Genomic DNA, 15322 nt, shown 5'->3' on the forward strand with positions numbered 1-15322 from the left:
CATGAAAAGCAAATCACTATTTCACCTTACATTTCTCTCAAACAGATTTGTAACATTAAATCTGGTATTTAAAAAAGTAGATGTTAGGTACAACAAAGGTGACGGAGCAAAAGTAAACCATATAGTTATCAGAACACCAACAGTGGCTACTAGTGATTCTTCGGATAAACCAACTGCTAAATAAATAAACTAATGTACAGTCGAAAGATGCACAGGGAGGTAATGAATTGAAAGAAATAACTGGTTTTAAAATAATACACATTTATTTTTTCATACCAGATCCTCTGCAACCTCAACTGGAAATCTTGCTTCCCGGCCATACAGGAGCTTAAATGGAGATACTTTTGTTGTTGTATGTGGCTTCGACCGCAAAGCAAACAAAGCATGATCCAAATACAAGTCCCAGTCGTTTTGATGCTTGTTGACATATTTGGATAACGTGCTGTAAAAGATAAGTATATGTGTGTACAATAAACTATTTTGCTTGACCATTTATAATCAAGTGTTTACGATTTAAATTTTAAAATTAATAAAGAAAGTTTCAGATTTTTTCAGGTTTTACTTAGAATTAAAAAAAAGTTTTGGAAAGATGCCATAATACCAAAAAAAATTAAAAAATTAAATACAAGAAATAAATTTGCATTTAAAATGTGTCTTCAATTTTTTTTATTAGCTTTACCTCTTTATGTTGGCATTTGTGCGCTCGTCTAATCCATTAGTCTGCGGGTGATATGCTGCATGTAGGAGGCTGGACTGGCTTGTCGTGAGTACCAAGGGGTACTTGCACCTTGCACCAGGCCCAGTTATCCCTTATTAGTGTATAGGGTGTCTAGCAGCTTCGGCTGATAGATAATGGTAGCTTAGCAGAGCAGCTTAGGCTGAACTAGGAGACGTGTGAAGCTACTACAGTACCACCTAGTGTCATATGCACAATATCATAAGAAAACACAATACACAGTTATACTAAAAATAAAGGTACTTTATTTTTATGACAATATGCCAAAGTATCTTAGAGTGTACCCTCAGTGAGAGGATAGGAAATATACACAAGATATATATACACAATAGCAAAAATATGCAGTATAGTCTTAGAAAACAGTGCAAACAATGTATAGTTACAATAGGATGCAATGGGGAAACATAGGGATAGGGGCAACACAAACCATATACTCCAAAAGTGGAATGCGAACCACGAATGGACCCCAAACCTATGTGACCTTGTAGAGGGTCGCTGGGACTATTAGAAAATAGTGAGAGTTAGAAAAATAACCCTCCCCAAGACCCTGAAAAGTGAGTGCAAAGTGCACTAAAGTTCCCCTAAGGACAAAGTAGTCGTGTTAGAGGAATAATGCAGGAAAGACACAAACCAGCAATGCAACAACGGTGGATTTCCAATCTAGGGTACCTGTGGAACAAGGGGACCAAGTCCAAAAGTCACAAGCAAGTCGGAGATGGGCAGATGCCCAGGAAATGCCAGCTGCGGGTGCAAAGAAGCTTCGACTGGACAGAAGAAGCTGAGGTTTCTGCAGGAACGAAAAGGGCTAGAGACTTCCCCTTTGGTGGACGGATCCCTCTCGCCTTGGAGAGTCGTGCAGAAGTGTTTTCCCGCCGGAAGGACGCCAACAAGCCTTGCTAGTCGCAAATCGTGCGTTTGGCGTTTTTGGACGCTGCTGGGGCCCAGGAGGGACCAGGAGGTCGCAAATTGGACCTGAAGAGAGAGGGGACGTCGAGCAAGACACAGAGCCCTCACTGAAGCAGGTAGCACCCGGAGAAGTGCCAGAAACAGGCACTACGAGGATGCGTGAAACGGTGCTCGCCGAAGTTGCACAAAGGAGTCCCACGTCGCCGGAGACCAACTTAGAAAGTCGTGCAATGCAGGTTAGAGTGCCGTGGACCCAGGCTTGGCTGTGCACAAAGGATTTCCGCCGGAAGTGCACAAGGGCCGGAGTAGCTGCAAAGTCGCGGTTCCCAGCAATGCAGCCCAGCGAGGTGAGGCAAGGACTTACCTCCACCAAACTTGGGCTGAAGAGTCACTGGACTGTGGGGGTCACTTGGACAGAGTCGCTGGATTCGAGGGACCTCGCTCGTCGTGCTGAGAGGAGACCCAAGGGACCGGTGATGCAGCTTTTTGGTGCCTGCGGTTGCAGGGGGAAGATTCCGTCGACCCACGGGAGATTTCTTCGGAGCTTCTGGTGCAGAGAGGAGGCAGGCTACCCCCACAGCATGCACAAGCAGGAAAACAGTCGAGAAGGCGGCAGGATCAGCGTTACAGAGTTGCAGTAGTCGTCTTTGCTACTATGTTGCAGGTTTGCAGGCTTCCAGCGCGGTCAGCAGTCGTTTCCTTATCAGAAGGTGAAGAGAGAGATGCAGAGGAACTCGGATGAGCTCTTGCATTCGTTATCTAAAGTTTCCCCAGAGACAGAGACCCTAAATAGCCAGAAAAGAGGGTTTGGCTACCTAGGAGAGAGGATAGGCTACTAACACCTGAAGGAGCCTATCAGCAGGAGTCTCTGACGTCACCTGGTGGCACTGGCCACTCAGAGCAGTCCAGTGTGCCAGCAGCACCTCTGTTTCCAAGATGGCAGAGGTCTGGAGCACACTGGAGGAGCTCTGGACACCTCCCAGGGGAGGTGCAGGTCAGGGGAGTGGTCACTCCCCTTTCCTTTGTCCAGTTTCGCGCCAGAGCAGGGGCTAAGGGGTCCCTGAACCGGTGTAGACTGGCTTATGCAGAATTGGGCACCTCTGTGCCCAACAAAGCATTTCCAGAGGCTGGGGGAGGCTACTCCTCCCCTGCCTTCACACCATTTTCCAAAGGGAGAGGGTGTCACACCCTCTCTCAGAGGAAGTTCTTTGTTCTGCCATCCTGGGCCAGGCCTGGCTGGACCCCAGGAGGGCAGATGCCTGTCTGAGGGGTTGGCAGCAGCAGCAGCTGCAGTGAAACCCCAGGAAGGGCAGTTTGGCAGTACCAGGGTCTGTGCTACAGACCACTGGGATCATGGGATTGTGCCAACTATGCCAGGATGGCATAGAGGGGGCAATTCCATGATCATAGACATGTTACATGGCCATATTCGGAGTTACCATTGTGAAGCTACATATAGGTAGTGACCTATATGTAGTGCACGCGTGTAATGGTGTCCCCGCACTCACAAAGTTCAGGGAATTGGCTCTGAACAATGTGGGGGCACCTTGGCTAGTGCCAGGGTGCCCTCACACTAAGTAACTTTGCACCTAACCTTTACCAGGTAAAGGTTAGACATATAGGTGACTTATAAGTTACTTAAGTGCAGTGTAAAATGGCTGTGAAATAACGTGGACGTTATTTCACTCAGGCTGCAGTGGCAGGCCTGTGTAAGAATTGTCAGAGCTCCCTATGGGTGGCAAAAGAAATGCTGCAGCCCATAGGGATCTCCAGGAACCCCAATACCCTGGGTACCTCAGTACCATATACTAGGGAATTATAAGGGTGTTCCAGTAAGCCAATGTAAATTGGTAAAAATGGTCACTAGCCTGTCAGTGACAATTTGGAAAGCAATGAGAGAGCATAACCACTGAGGTTCTGATTAGCAGAGCCTCAGTGAGACAGTTAGTCACTACACAGGTAACACATTCAGGCACACTTATGAGCACTGGGGCCCTGGGTTACCAGGGTCCCAGTGACACATACAACTAAAACAACATATATACAGTGAAAAATGGGGGTAACATGCCAGGCAAGATGGTACTTTCCTACACTGCACTAACAGATCTTTCTATTTCCAGCAGTCTTGATAATTCAGAATTTACCTATACATTTTTTTCGTAACATAATGAGTTATAAATTTACATTAAACACTGTCAAATCAAAAGCAAACTAAAAAATGGCGCATGAAGTGGTTATATAGATAACAGATTTTAAAGCCTCATTTAAAGACACTATCCAATTAGCATGAGAGTCATAATCACTTTCAACTACGGGCAATTTTTGAAATATTTGTGTTTTAGATACAAATGAGCAAAAATACTATTGTAATCAGATGGCTTTAACTCTTACTTCAACAAGTTGCTAATCTGTTTGTACTTGCTATCTGATGTTTGAAATAACTACTAAAGGAAGGGAGCTGTAGGAGCAACTTAACTCACATCACATCGTAAGTTATTCCTATAAGGGATCTTCTCTCTTATTGATTATAACTCTGCAGACCAAGAGGGTGCTATTATCCACTGTGTTACAGACAGGGTTTTTTTTTTTTTTTTTAAACTGCACTGCCCGTGAATGCTCCTGCTCGTTTGTCCACCGGATGTACAAGATAGCAAGGGCATGGACAATATTTTTATTTGACCTGCTGTTAATCTCCTAACACCTTGTGAAATAGGATTACGATTTTAAAGACCTGCAGACAATTCTTTTGATATCGAGGTCTCACTTAGTTTATGTAGGTAATAATAAAATAAATTTCTAAACATAACTATCTTCGCAATGGCAAACGTTCGGTAAGTATTAACTCAGCTCTTGCGACAATCTAAATGAAGAGGTTTATCTATATAGTTAACAAATACTTACTGTAGGAAGTTGGCTCTGTATATACTATTTCAAAGTAAAAAATAGCGTGCACAGAGTCCAAGGGTTCCACTTAGAATTAAGATAGTGGTAAAAAGAGATAATTCTAATGCTCTATTTTGTGGTAGTGTGGTCGAGCAGTAGGCTTATCAGAGGGTAGTGTTAAGCAATTGTTGTACACACACAGGCAATAAATGAGGAACACACACTCAAAGACTTACACCAGGACAATAGGTTTTTATATAGAAATATATCTTTTCTTACTTTATTTTAAGAGCCACAGGTTCAAGATTTACAAGTAATACTTCAAATGAAATGTATTTCACTCAGGTATTCTAGGAACTTTGAATAATCACAATAGCATGTACAGTTTTGACCAAAATGGCAAGAAGCTATTTTAAAAGTGGACACAGTGCAAAAGAACGAGTTACTTACCTTCGGTAACGACTTTTCTGTGGATACATTAGCTACCTGTGGATTCCTCACCTAATGAATACTCCCATTGCACCAGCACTCGACGGAAATGTTCTTCCTAGCTTCTGCACGTCGAAGAAGACGTCACAGTTGCCCACGCGACGCCGTCTGACGTCATACAGGCAATAAGACGTCCTCGCCGACGTGCCCACGTCAGTACCAACATTTTTTACGTGCCTGAGAATAATAGGCCATTGAGATGAAAGAACAATAGTAATACTTAATGACATTCTAAACAAACACATCATTATGAGAATTCAACCTACCATTTTTATTTTTTAAATAAATATATGAACTATATATATATATACATATAAACATATATCAAAACAAATCCCTTTCAGGGTTAGAGTGACGCATACATTATGCAAAAAAGAGAATAGAAAACTCTGGGTAGTTCCCAAGTTTAGGTGGAGAGCAGCTCTAGTAAGGAGCACCCTGCAACACCAGCGACACTCTAGATTTGCTCACCTCAAATGTCTGTTTATCTAGCAAAGTATTTAAGCATTGGATCAGCACAGTGCTATCCACGCCGAGCTAGATAGTGACAAAGTCTTTTGCCATTTATACAGCAAAGTCTTTAAGCGTAGGTTTGACACAGTATCAACCTTGCCGAGCTGTAAAATGGCAAAAGCCATTACTTGGGAACTACCCAGAGTTCTCTATTCTCTTTTTTACATATAAACATATATACATAATATATACCAATCCTCAAAACCAAGAGGAGCACACTCAAGAATTACTTGGTTAGACCAAACAGGCAACGGGGAGGCGGGTGGGACGGTGAGGAATCCACAGGTAGCTAATGTATCCACCAGAAAAGTCGTTACCGATGGTAAGTAACTCGTTCTTCTGATGGAGACAACTACCTGTGGATTCCTCACCTAATGAATAGAGTCCCAAAGCAGTACCGCACTCGGTGATGGGTGCCTGAATGGTCAAACCAAGAAATCCTGCAGCACTGACCGTGCAAAATGGCCGTCCCTTCTGACCTCAGAGTCCAAGCAGTAATGCTTCGCAAAAGTGTGAAGGGACGACCAAGTTGCGGCCTTGCAGATGTCGACCACAGGAACACCCCTAGCCAAGGCCGAGGAGGCCGACTTAACTCTGGTGGAATGAGCTCTTATACCATCAGGAGGATCCTTCTTTGCCAAAGAATAACACATTTTAATGCAAACAACAACCCACCTGGAGAGTGTTCTTTTGTGGACTGCCTTTCCTCTCCTCTTTCCACGTATCCGATGAAAAGCTGATCCTACAGCCTGAAATCCTTTGTCCTGTCTATATAAAAGCTTAACGCCCTCTTTTGGTCCAAGCAGTGTAGTCTCTCTTCTTCCTTTGACGGATGAGGCGGAGGATAAAACGTGGATAGAGTAATTGTCTGGGCCAAATGAAAGGGTGAAACAACCTTCGGAAGGAAAGCAGCCTTGGCCCTCAACACCACCTTATCCCCATAAAAAGATGTATAAGGGGGTTTTACCGATAGAGCCTGCAACTCACTCACTCTCCTTGCAGATGTAATAGCAACCAGGAAAACTGTTTTAAGAACTAACAATCTTATGGGGCAAGAAGGCATAGGCTCAAAAGGGGACCCCATAAGGAAAGTTAGAACCAAGGACAAATCCCATTCAGGCATAACGAGAGGATTTGGAGGAAATTTATTCATAATGCCCTTCAAGAATCTAAGTACTATTGTAGATTTAAATAAAGAAGGCTGGTCTGGAAGACAAAGAAAGGCTGACAAGGCAGACACGTAACCCTTAACAGTAGCCACTGCACAACCCCTCTGTGCTAAAGACAAAAGCAAAAGATAAAAAATCCGACAAATGAGCACGTAAGGGATCAATCTGCCTCTCTCCGCACCATACCACAAATTTAGACCACCTATTATCGTAGATAGATTTAGTGGAGTGTCGCCTGGCCGATAAGATAACATCCACTACCTCAGGCGGGAGAGAAAAGGAACTCTGGTTGCCCCGTTCAATCTCCAGGCATGAAGGTGCAGGCTCTGGAGGTTGGGGTGTAAAACCTGCCCCTGTGACTGCGAGAGGAGGTCTGCCCTGAGAGTGAGACGGAGCGGAGGGCACAGTGAGAGTTGGAGATGGTCGGAATACCACACCCTCCTTGGCCAATCCGGAGCAATTAAGATTACTTGGGCCCGGTCTTGGCGTATTTTCCTCAATAATCGAGGAATCAAGGGTATGGGGGGGGAAACGCGTAAAGCAACTAGTTGCACCAGGTCATCTGAAACGCGTACCCCAACGTTCCTTGTACCGGATACTGGAGGCTGCAGAATAACGGGCAGTGCGAGTTCTCCCGGGTGGCAAACAGATCTATCCGAGGAAACCCCCACATCTGGAAGATTAGAAGGACTTGATCTGGATGGAGACGCCACTCGTGGTCGGCCGAGAAATGGCGACTGAGACTGTCCGCACGTACGTTCAAGACTCCGGCCAGATGATTTGCTACCAAGCAAATCTGATGGTCCTTTGCCCAGGACCATAGCCGAAGAGCTTCCCTGCAGAGAAGGTACGACCCTACCCCTCCCTGTTTGTTTATATACCACATTGCGGTAGTATTGTCCGTCAGGACCTGAACCAACTGACTGCGAAGGGATAGGATGAAGGCCTTGAGAGCCAGACGTACAGCCCGTAACTCCAACAGATTGATATGAAACATCTGTTCCACTGGAGACCAAAGCCCTTTGATCTCCAGGTCCCCCAGATGAGCTCCCCACCCTAGAGTGGAAGCATCCGTTATTACCGTGGTCACTGGTGGAGGTTGCATGAACGGCCTTCCTCAGGAAAGATTGTCGCCCGCAATCCACCACTTCAAATCCGTGGTAGCATCTCTGGAGATCTTTACCGAACCTTCGAGATCCCCTTTGTGTTGAGACCACTGCCTCCGGAGACACCACTGAAGAGCCCTCATGTGCCAGCGAGCATGCTTGACCAACTGTATGCAGGAGGCAAACAGACCGAGCAGACGTACGACCTTGAGGACTGGAATGACCGCTCCACTTTGAAACATTGGAACCAACGCCTGAATGTCTTGAATCCGCTGAGGTGGAGGAAAGGCTCGATTCAATGTTGTATCCAGTACTGCCCCTCTGAACAGGAGGCGCTGAGAGGGCTCTAGGTGAGATTTGGGCACGTTCATCGAAAAGCCCAGGTCGAATAACAACTGGGTTGTCGACTGCAGATGATGCAACACGAGCTACGGGGACTTTGCTTTGATCAACCAGTCGTCCAGGTAAGGGAATACTGCTATCCCCTTCCTTCTGAGCTCTGCCGCAACCACCGACATCACCTTCGTGAAGACTCGAGGTGCTGAAGTAAGACCAAACTGGAGGACCGCAAACTGATAGTGTTGCGACCCCACCACAAACCGGAGATACTTCCTGTGCGACTTGAGTATCGGTATATGAAAGTAAGCATCCTGCAAGTCGACAGACACCATCCAATCTCCATTGTTCAATGCCAAAAGCACCTGAGCTAGGGTCAGCATCTTGAACTTTTCCTGTTTGAGGAACCAATTCAAGATCCTCAGGTACAGGATTGGTCTCAACCGACCATCCTTCTTGGGAATCAGGAAGTACCTTGAGTAACAACCTTGACCCCTTTCCTGCTCTGGAACCAACACCACCGCGCCCTTTGAAAGGAGGACTTGAACCTCCTGTTCTAACAACAGGAGGTGTTCTTCTGAACAATAAGATGGGCGGGCCGGATGGGGGGCGGAAACTCCCGAAAAGGAAGGGTGTAGCCTTTTCTCACAATGCTGGTAATCCAGGAGTCTGATGTGATGACCTCCCACTTGTGGAGAAAATACAGTAACCTCCCCCCTACAGGAGAGGAGTGAGTGGGAATTGGTGGAAGCCTAAGGCTGCTTCCCCTGCTGCACCCCTCCAGAGGAAGAGGAAGAGGCAGAGTGCTGCTGAGAGGCTCCCCTGGTACGGACCCTAACCCTCCCTCTAAAAGATCTATATGAGAGAGCAGATGTAGGCTGCTGGAATTTCCCTCGAAAGGAGGAGGAGGAGGAGCCACGCCCAAATCCTCGAAACCTCCTAAACAATCTGGAGGAGGCAGAAGAAGTGGCTTGCAAGCCCAGCGACTTGACCGTGGCCTTGCTCTCCTTGAACCTCTCCAAGGCCGAATCCGCCTTGGCACCAAAGAGCTTGTCCCCATCAAAAGGAAGGTCCAGTAGGGTCGACTGTACATCCGAGGAAAATCCTGAGTTACGAAGCGAGCCTGCCTCCTCGTAACTACAGCAGTGCCCATTGCTCTAGCCACAGAGTCAGTTGTATCCAACCCAGATTGGATAACCTGAGTTGCAGCTGCTTGAGCGTCCGATACCAGATTCAATAGCCCCTGAGGGACCTTCGTATGCGTAGATGCAATTTCGTCCATCAGAGCATAAATGTACCTCCCTAAAATACATGTAGCATTGGTGGACTTTAATGCCATGCTACATGACGAGAACACCTTTTTGGATGCCATGTCCATCTTCTTGGAGTCTCTATCCGAGGGCACAGTTGGAAAAGAACCAGGAGCAGACCTTGCCGAGCAGGAAGCCTGGACCACCAAGCTTTCCGGTGTTGGATGTCTGGTAAGAAAACCAGGGTCAGCCGGTGCAGCCCGATACCTCCTAGCCACAGATCTATTGACAGTTGAAGAAGACACCGGCTTCTTCCAGACTTCCAAAACAGGTTCCAGCAGCGCCTCATTGAACGGAAAAAGTGGTTCTGCCGATGTAGAGGCCGGGTGCAACACTTCTGTCAACAAATTCTGCTTGGCTTCAGTCACCGGCAAAGGAAGATCCAAGAAGTTAGCTGCCTTCCTGATAACAGCATGAATAGTGGCCGCCTCTTCTGTATACTCCCCAGGAGATGACAAGTCCCACTCGGGGGAAGTATCTAGGCCACTAGCAGTGTACAGCCCATGGAGACCCTCATGAGAGTCCTCAATCTCTCCCTCCTCCAGGTTCTGTCTCTGGTACTCCTGTTCTTCAAGGAGGCGGAGAGCAAGCCTCCTCGAGTGCAGCCTCTCCTCAATCCTCGGCGTCGACATGGTGTCAGCAGATGTCGAAGAACGACGCCGATCTCCGGATCTGTCCGACGCCGGGTCTACAGGCGCCACAGGTACCTTCGGTGCCGAACCAGGAGTCAGATGGAGAGAAGACTGCTTCGGAGTCGTAGGAGGTCTAGACGGCGCCACTGGTTGAAACATCGAAGCAACCGGAGCCGAAGATGTCGAAGTCTCAGGAGCCACCGGAGCCGATTCCGACGCCGAGCCCACGTTCCCCAGGGGGAGAAAGGGCATAAAGGGTGCCGGTCGAAGGAGAGCCGGAGCACCCATGTTGAAAGCCAAAGGGCTCAAAGGCCCAGTCGGTCCACCACCTGGAGCCATCTGCTGTAAGATGGAGAACATCGCATTTAAAAATGCGGTATTATCAGCTCCAGGGGCCGGGAAAGCCGGGTACTGGGGTGCCTGGTTCAAAGGCGACACCGACGCCCGCCTCGACGTCTGCAACGTCTGAGAAAACATTTGAGGTTGCGGAACCTCAAACACTGAAGGTGGTTGGCCCGATGACCCGGACAAAGTCGGTGAGGCTGGAGAAGGCAACGGCGTCGACTGATGGAGAGTGACAGTGGGACTGACCTCCCAAGTCTTCCGACGCCGAGTCGATGGTGACCTCGCCCGAGACCTCTCTTTACTCGACCGGCGCCGTGATTCTCGACGACGACGTTTCGAATGGCCCGGAAAAAAGGAAACTGACGTCGGCGAGGACCTCTTATTGCCTGTATGACGTCAGACGGCGTCGCGTGGGCAACTGTGACGTCCTCGTCGACGTGCAGAAGCTAGGAAGAAGATTTCCGTTGAGTGCTGGCGCAATGGGAGTATTCATTAGGTGAGGAATCCACAGGTAGTTGTATCCATCAGAAATCAATACTTCCTGGGGGAGGTAAGTAAATGTTAAGTTCAGAGGTAAGTAAAACACTCACAGGGTTAAAAGTTGGGTCCAAGGTAGCCCACTGTTGGAAGTTGGCTCTGTATGTACTATTTTAAAGTAATGAATAGTATGCACAGAGTCCAAGGGTTCCCCTTAGAGGTAAGATAGTGGCAAAAAGAGATAATTCTAATGCTCTATTTTGTGGTAGTGTGGTCGAGCAGTAGGCTTATCAAAGGAGTAGTGTTAAGAATTTCTTGTACACCCACAGGCAATACATGAGGAACACACACTCAGAGACAATTCCAGGCCAATAGGTTTTTGTATAGAAAAATCTATTTTCTTAATTTATTTCAAGAACCACAGTTTCAAGATTTACATGTAATACTTCAAATGAAAGGTATTGCAGTTAGGTACTTTAGGAACTTTGAATTAGCAAAATAGCATATACAGTTTTCACATAAATCACATATAGCTATTTTAAGACTAGACACTTAGTGCAATTTTCAACAGTTCCTAGGGTAAGTAAGAGTTTGTTAGTTGTTGCAGGTAAGTAAACCACCTACGGGGTTCAAGTTTGGGTCCAAGGTAGCAACCCCAAAGTTACCACACCAGCAGCTCAGGTCCGGTCAGGTGCAGAGGTCAAATTGGTGCCCAAAACGCATATGATTCAATGGAGAAGGGGGTGCCCCGGTTCCAGTCTGCCATCAGGTAAGTACCCGTGTCCTCGGAGGGCAGACTGGGGGTGGGTGGGGGGGTGGGGGGTGGGTTGGGTTCTGTAGGGCACGGGGATGTGGTGGAACACAATTAGGCACATAAAGTACACCCTCAGCGGCACAAGGGCGGCTGGGTGCAGAGAGAGTGCAAACATGCATCAGGTTTTGTATTGAAAGAAATGGGAAGACCCGGGGGTCTCTTCAACAATGCAGGCATGCACAGGTGGGGCTCCTCGGTGTAGCCACCACCTGGGCTAGGCAGAGGTGTGCCTGGGGGTCACTCCTGCACTACAGTTTGTCTCCTTCCGGTCCTGGGGGCTGCAGGCAGTCGCGGTCAGGGGTAGCCTCTGGATTTCCTCTGCAGGCGTCGCTGTGGGGGCGGTCAACCCTGGCTACTCACAGGCTCGCACTCGCCAGTGAGTCCTCCCTGTAGAGTTACTTTTCCGCAGGTCGAGCCGGGGGCGTCAGGTGCAGAGTGGAAAGTCTTAAGCTACCGGCTGGAAACGTGAAGTCTTTAAAGTTGCTTCTTTGTTGTGTAAAAGTTGCAGATTTTTGAACAGGGCTGCTGTTTCTCTGGATTTTCTTGGTCCTTAGTTGCAGGGCAGTCCTCTGAGGCTTCAGAGGTCGCTGGTCCCTTTTTGATGTGTATCTGTTGCAGATTTCTTTAAAGTTGGGAGACAGGCCGGTAGGGCTGGGGCCAAAGCAGTTGTCTCTGTCTTCACTACAGGGCTTCAGGTCAGCAGTCCTTCTTGTTAAGGTTGCAGTAATCTATTTTCCTAGGTTCTGGGGAGCCCCTAAATACTGAATTTAGGGGTGTGTTTAGGTCTGGGAGGGCAGTAGCCAATGGCTACTGTCCTTGAGGGTGGCTACACCCGCTTTGTGCCTCCTCCCTGGGGGGAGGGGGGCACATCCCTATTCCTATTGTGGGAATCCTCCATCTGCAAGATTGGGGATTTCTAAAAGTAAGGGTCACCTCAGCTCAGGACACCTTAGGGGCTGTCCTGACTGGTGGGTGACTCCTCCTTGTTTCTCTCATTATCTCCCCTGGACTTGCCGCCAAAAGTGGGGGCTGTGTCCATGGGGCAGTCATCTCCACTAGCTGGAGTGCTCTGGGGCATTGTAACACGAAGCCTGGGCCTTTGAGGCTCACTGTTAGGTGTTACAGTTCCTGCAAGGGGGGAGGTGTGAAGCACCTCCACCCAGAGCAGGCTTTTGTTTCAGTCCTCAGAGAGCACAAAGTCTCTCACCCCCGGGGGTCAGAAACTCGTCTCTCAGCAGCAGGCTGTCACAGATCAGTCCTGCACTGAAGCATTGTGTAAAATACAGGGGGCATCTCCAATATGCTCGCTGTGTGCATTTTTTAATATATCCAACACTGCCATCAGTGTGGTTTTATTATTCTGAGAAGTTTGATACCAAACTTCACAGTATTCAGTGTAACCATTATGGAGCTGTGAAGTTCGTTTTTGACAAACTCACAGACCATATGCTTAATAAGGCCACACTGTACTTACAATGTCAAAGAATAGACTTAGCTGCATGAGCAATATGCCACTACAGTGTTTATGCCCTCAACCATGGTATAGTGCACCCTGCCTTAGGGCTGCTAGAGGGGTGAATTACCTATGCCACAGGCAGCATTTTGTGTGCATGGCATGCTGAGAGGGATGCAATGTCGACTTTGCCTTTTTCTCCCCACTAACATACACAATCTGCAATTGCAGTGTGCATGTGTTAGGTGAGGTATCCCTTAGGGTGGCACAATATTTGCTGCAGCCCTTAGTGACCTTCCCTGGTCACAGGGCTACCTTTTACAAGGGACTTATCTGTGTGCCAGGGGTGTGCCAATTGTGGAAACAACGGTACATTTTAGGTGAAAGATCATTGGTGCTTGGGCCTGGTTAGCAGGGTCTCAGCACACTTCTCAGTCAAGTCAGCATCAGTATCCGTCAAAAAGTGGGGGGTAACTGCAACAGGGAGCCATTTCCTTACACTTTATTATTGGTGTTATTACCAGGCATGCTTGCTTTATCAAGCACTTAGGGGGTCATTCTGACCTCGGCGGTAAAAGGCGCCTACCGCCGGTCAGAAATCCTCCATAATCCCGCCGCGGTCGCGGAAACCCGCCACGGTCATTCTGACCCGCAGAAGGCAAACCTCCGAAAATCCGACCGCCACAACAGACCGCCAGACCAGCGGTCGGCGGAAAGGTGGAGGTGACCAAACCTCCACCGCCACGCCAACAGAAATACGCCCATGCCATTACGACCCACGAATCCACGCGGCGGTCATTCAAACGCGGTATTCCATTGGCGGGACACACCGGCGCGGTCAGAATACACACAAACGAACAAAACTCAGCCACATTGGACGATTTGAATCCCACACACCTGATACACATACACACACCACTCCCACACACACAATACAATATAAAACACACACCCACATCACCCACAAACCCCTACGCTAAAAAATTCGTCAAGAAGGCAAGAGCGAGACACCAGCATCCAAAAAATAACAGCCACAGCCACTCAACACCATCACCCACACACTATCCACACACAAAACAACACACACCACCACACTCAACTCACTTAAATACACATACTCCACCCCACACATCATACACACCACCCCATGGCACCCCAAAGACAACCCCGCTTCACAGACGAAGAACTCAGGGTCATGGTGGAGGAAATCGTTCGGGTAGAGCCCCAGCTGTTCGGCACACAGATACAATACACCAGCATTGCCCGGAGGACGGAGCTATGGCAGAGGATTGTCGACAGGGTGAACGCAGTGGGACAGCACCCCAGAAATCGGGAAGACATCAGGAAGCGATGGAACGACCTACGGGGGAAGGTGCGTTCCATGGTATCCAGGCACAACATCGCCGTGCAGAAGACTGGCGGAGGACCCCCACCTCAACCCCCACAATTCACATCATGGGAGGAGGAAGTCTTGAACATCCTGCATCCTGACGGCCTCGCAGGAGTCGGCGGAGGAATGGATACTGGTAAGTTGAAGCTTCAATACTGCTTCCCCCCCACCTGCATGCCAAATCAGACCCCAAACCTCACCCCCATCCTCGAACCCCACCCTCACCCCCACCCCCATCGTCACCCCCACCCTCACCCCCACCACCATCCTCACCCCCACCACCATCCTCACCCCCACCCCCAGCACACCTATTCCCCGCCAATGTCTCACCGTCACAACCCACACATCCCAAAACCTAGGCCTGCATGCGTCCACTAAGCATGGACACCCATCACCAAAGCATGCCCAATGCATATACACATCCCCCCCACAAGCCACCCTCACCAAAGCCCCCACACACGAATGCCAGCACTTGGGGACACGAGAACCCACAGATACACCCATATGCCACACATTGAAACTATAACCATACCTCTATACCCCTGCAGGACCCGACCGCCAACACACCGCGGCGGAGGGGCCAGAATTCTCCACACCCCCCACCCAAGAGGCCGTCAGCGATGACAGCAGCTCTGTCGACCTGGACACCGATGACCAGCCCGGACCATCGGGGACCTCTGGACAGTCGGTTCCCCTCACACAGGCCCAGGCCACTACAGACCCAAACCCCTCTGGGAACACCAGCACAGCTCCCACCCAGCGG

General features: G+C 48.6%; 1 protein-coding gene across 1 annotated transcript in view; it reads right to left on the reverse strand.

Moving 5' to 3' along the window:
* LOC138296928 (uncharacterized) overlaps nucleotides 1-15322 on the reverse strand; it is a 45804-nt gene that overhangs the window by 14876 nt on the left and 15606 nt on the right. The window contains exon 3 of the mRNA XM_069236449.1: nucleotides 277-442. Within this exon, the coding sequence (XP_069092550.1) occupies nucleotides 277-442 (166 nt within the window). The remainder of the gene's footprint in view (nucleotides 1-276; nucleotides 443-15322) is intronic.

The sequence above is a fragment of the Pleurodeles waltl genome, chromosome 5 (genome assembly GCF_031143425.1).
Source record: "Pleurodeles waltl isolate 20211129_DDA chromosome 5, aPleWal1.hap1.20221129, whole genome shotgun sequence".
In the NCBI taxonomy this organism is placed as follows: Eukaryota; Metazoa; Chordata; class Amphibia; order Caudata; family Salamandridae; genus Pleurodeles; species Pleurodeles waltl.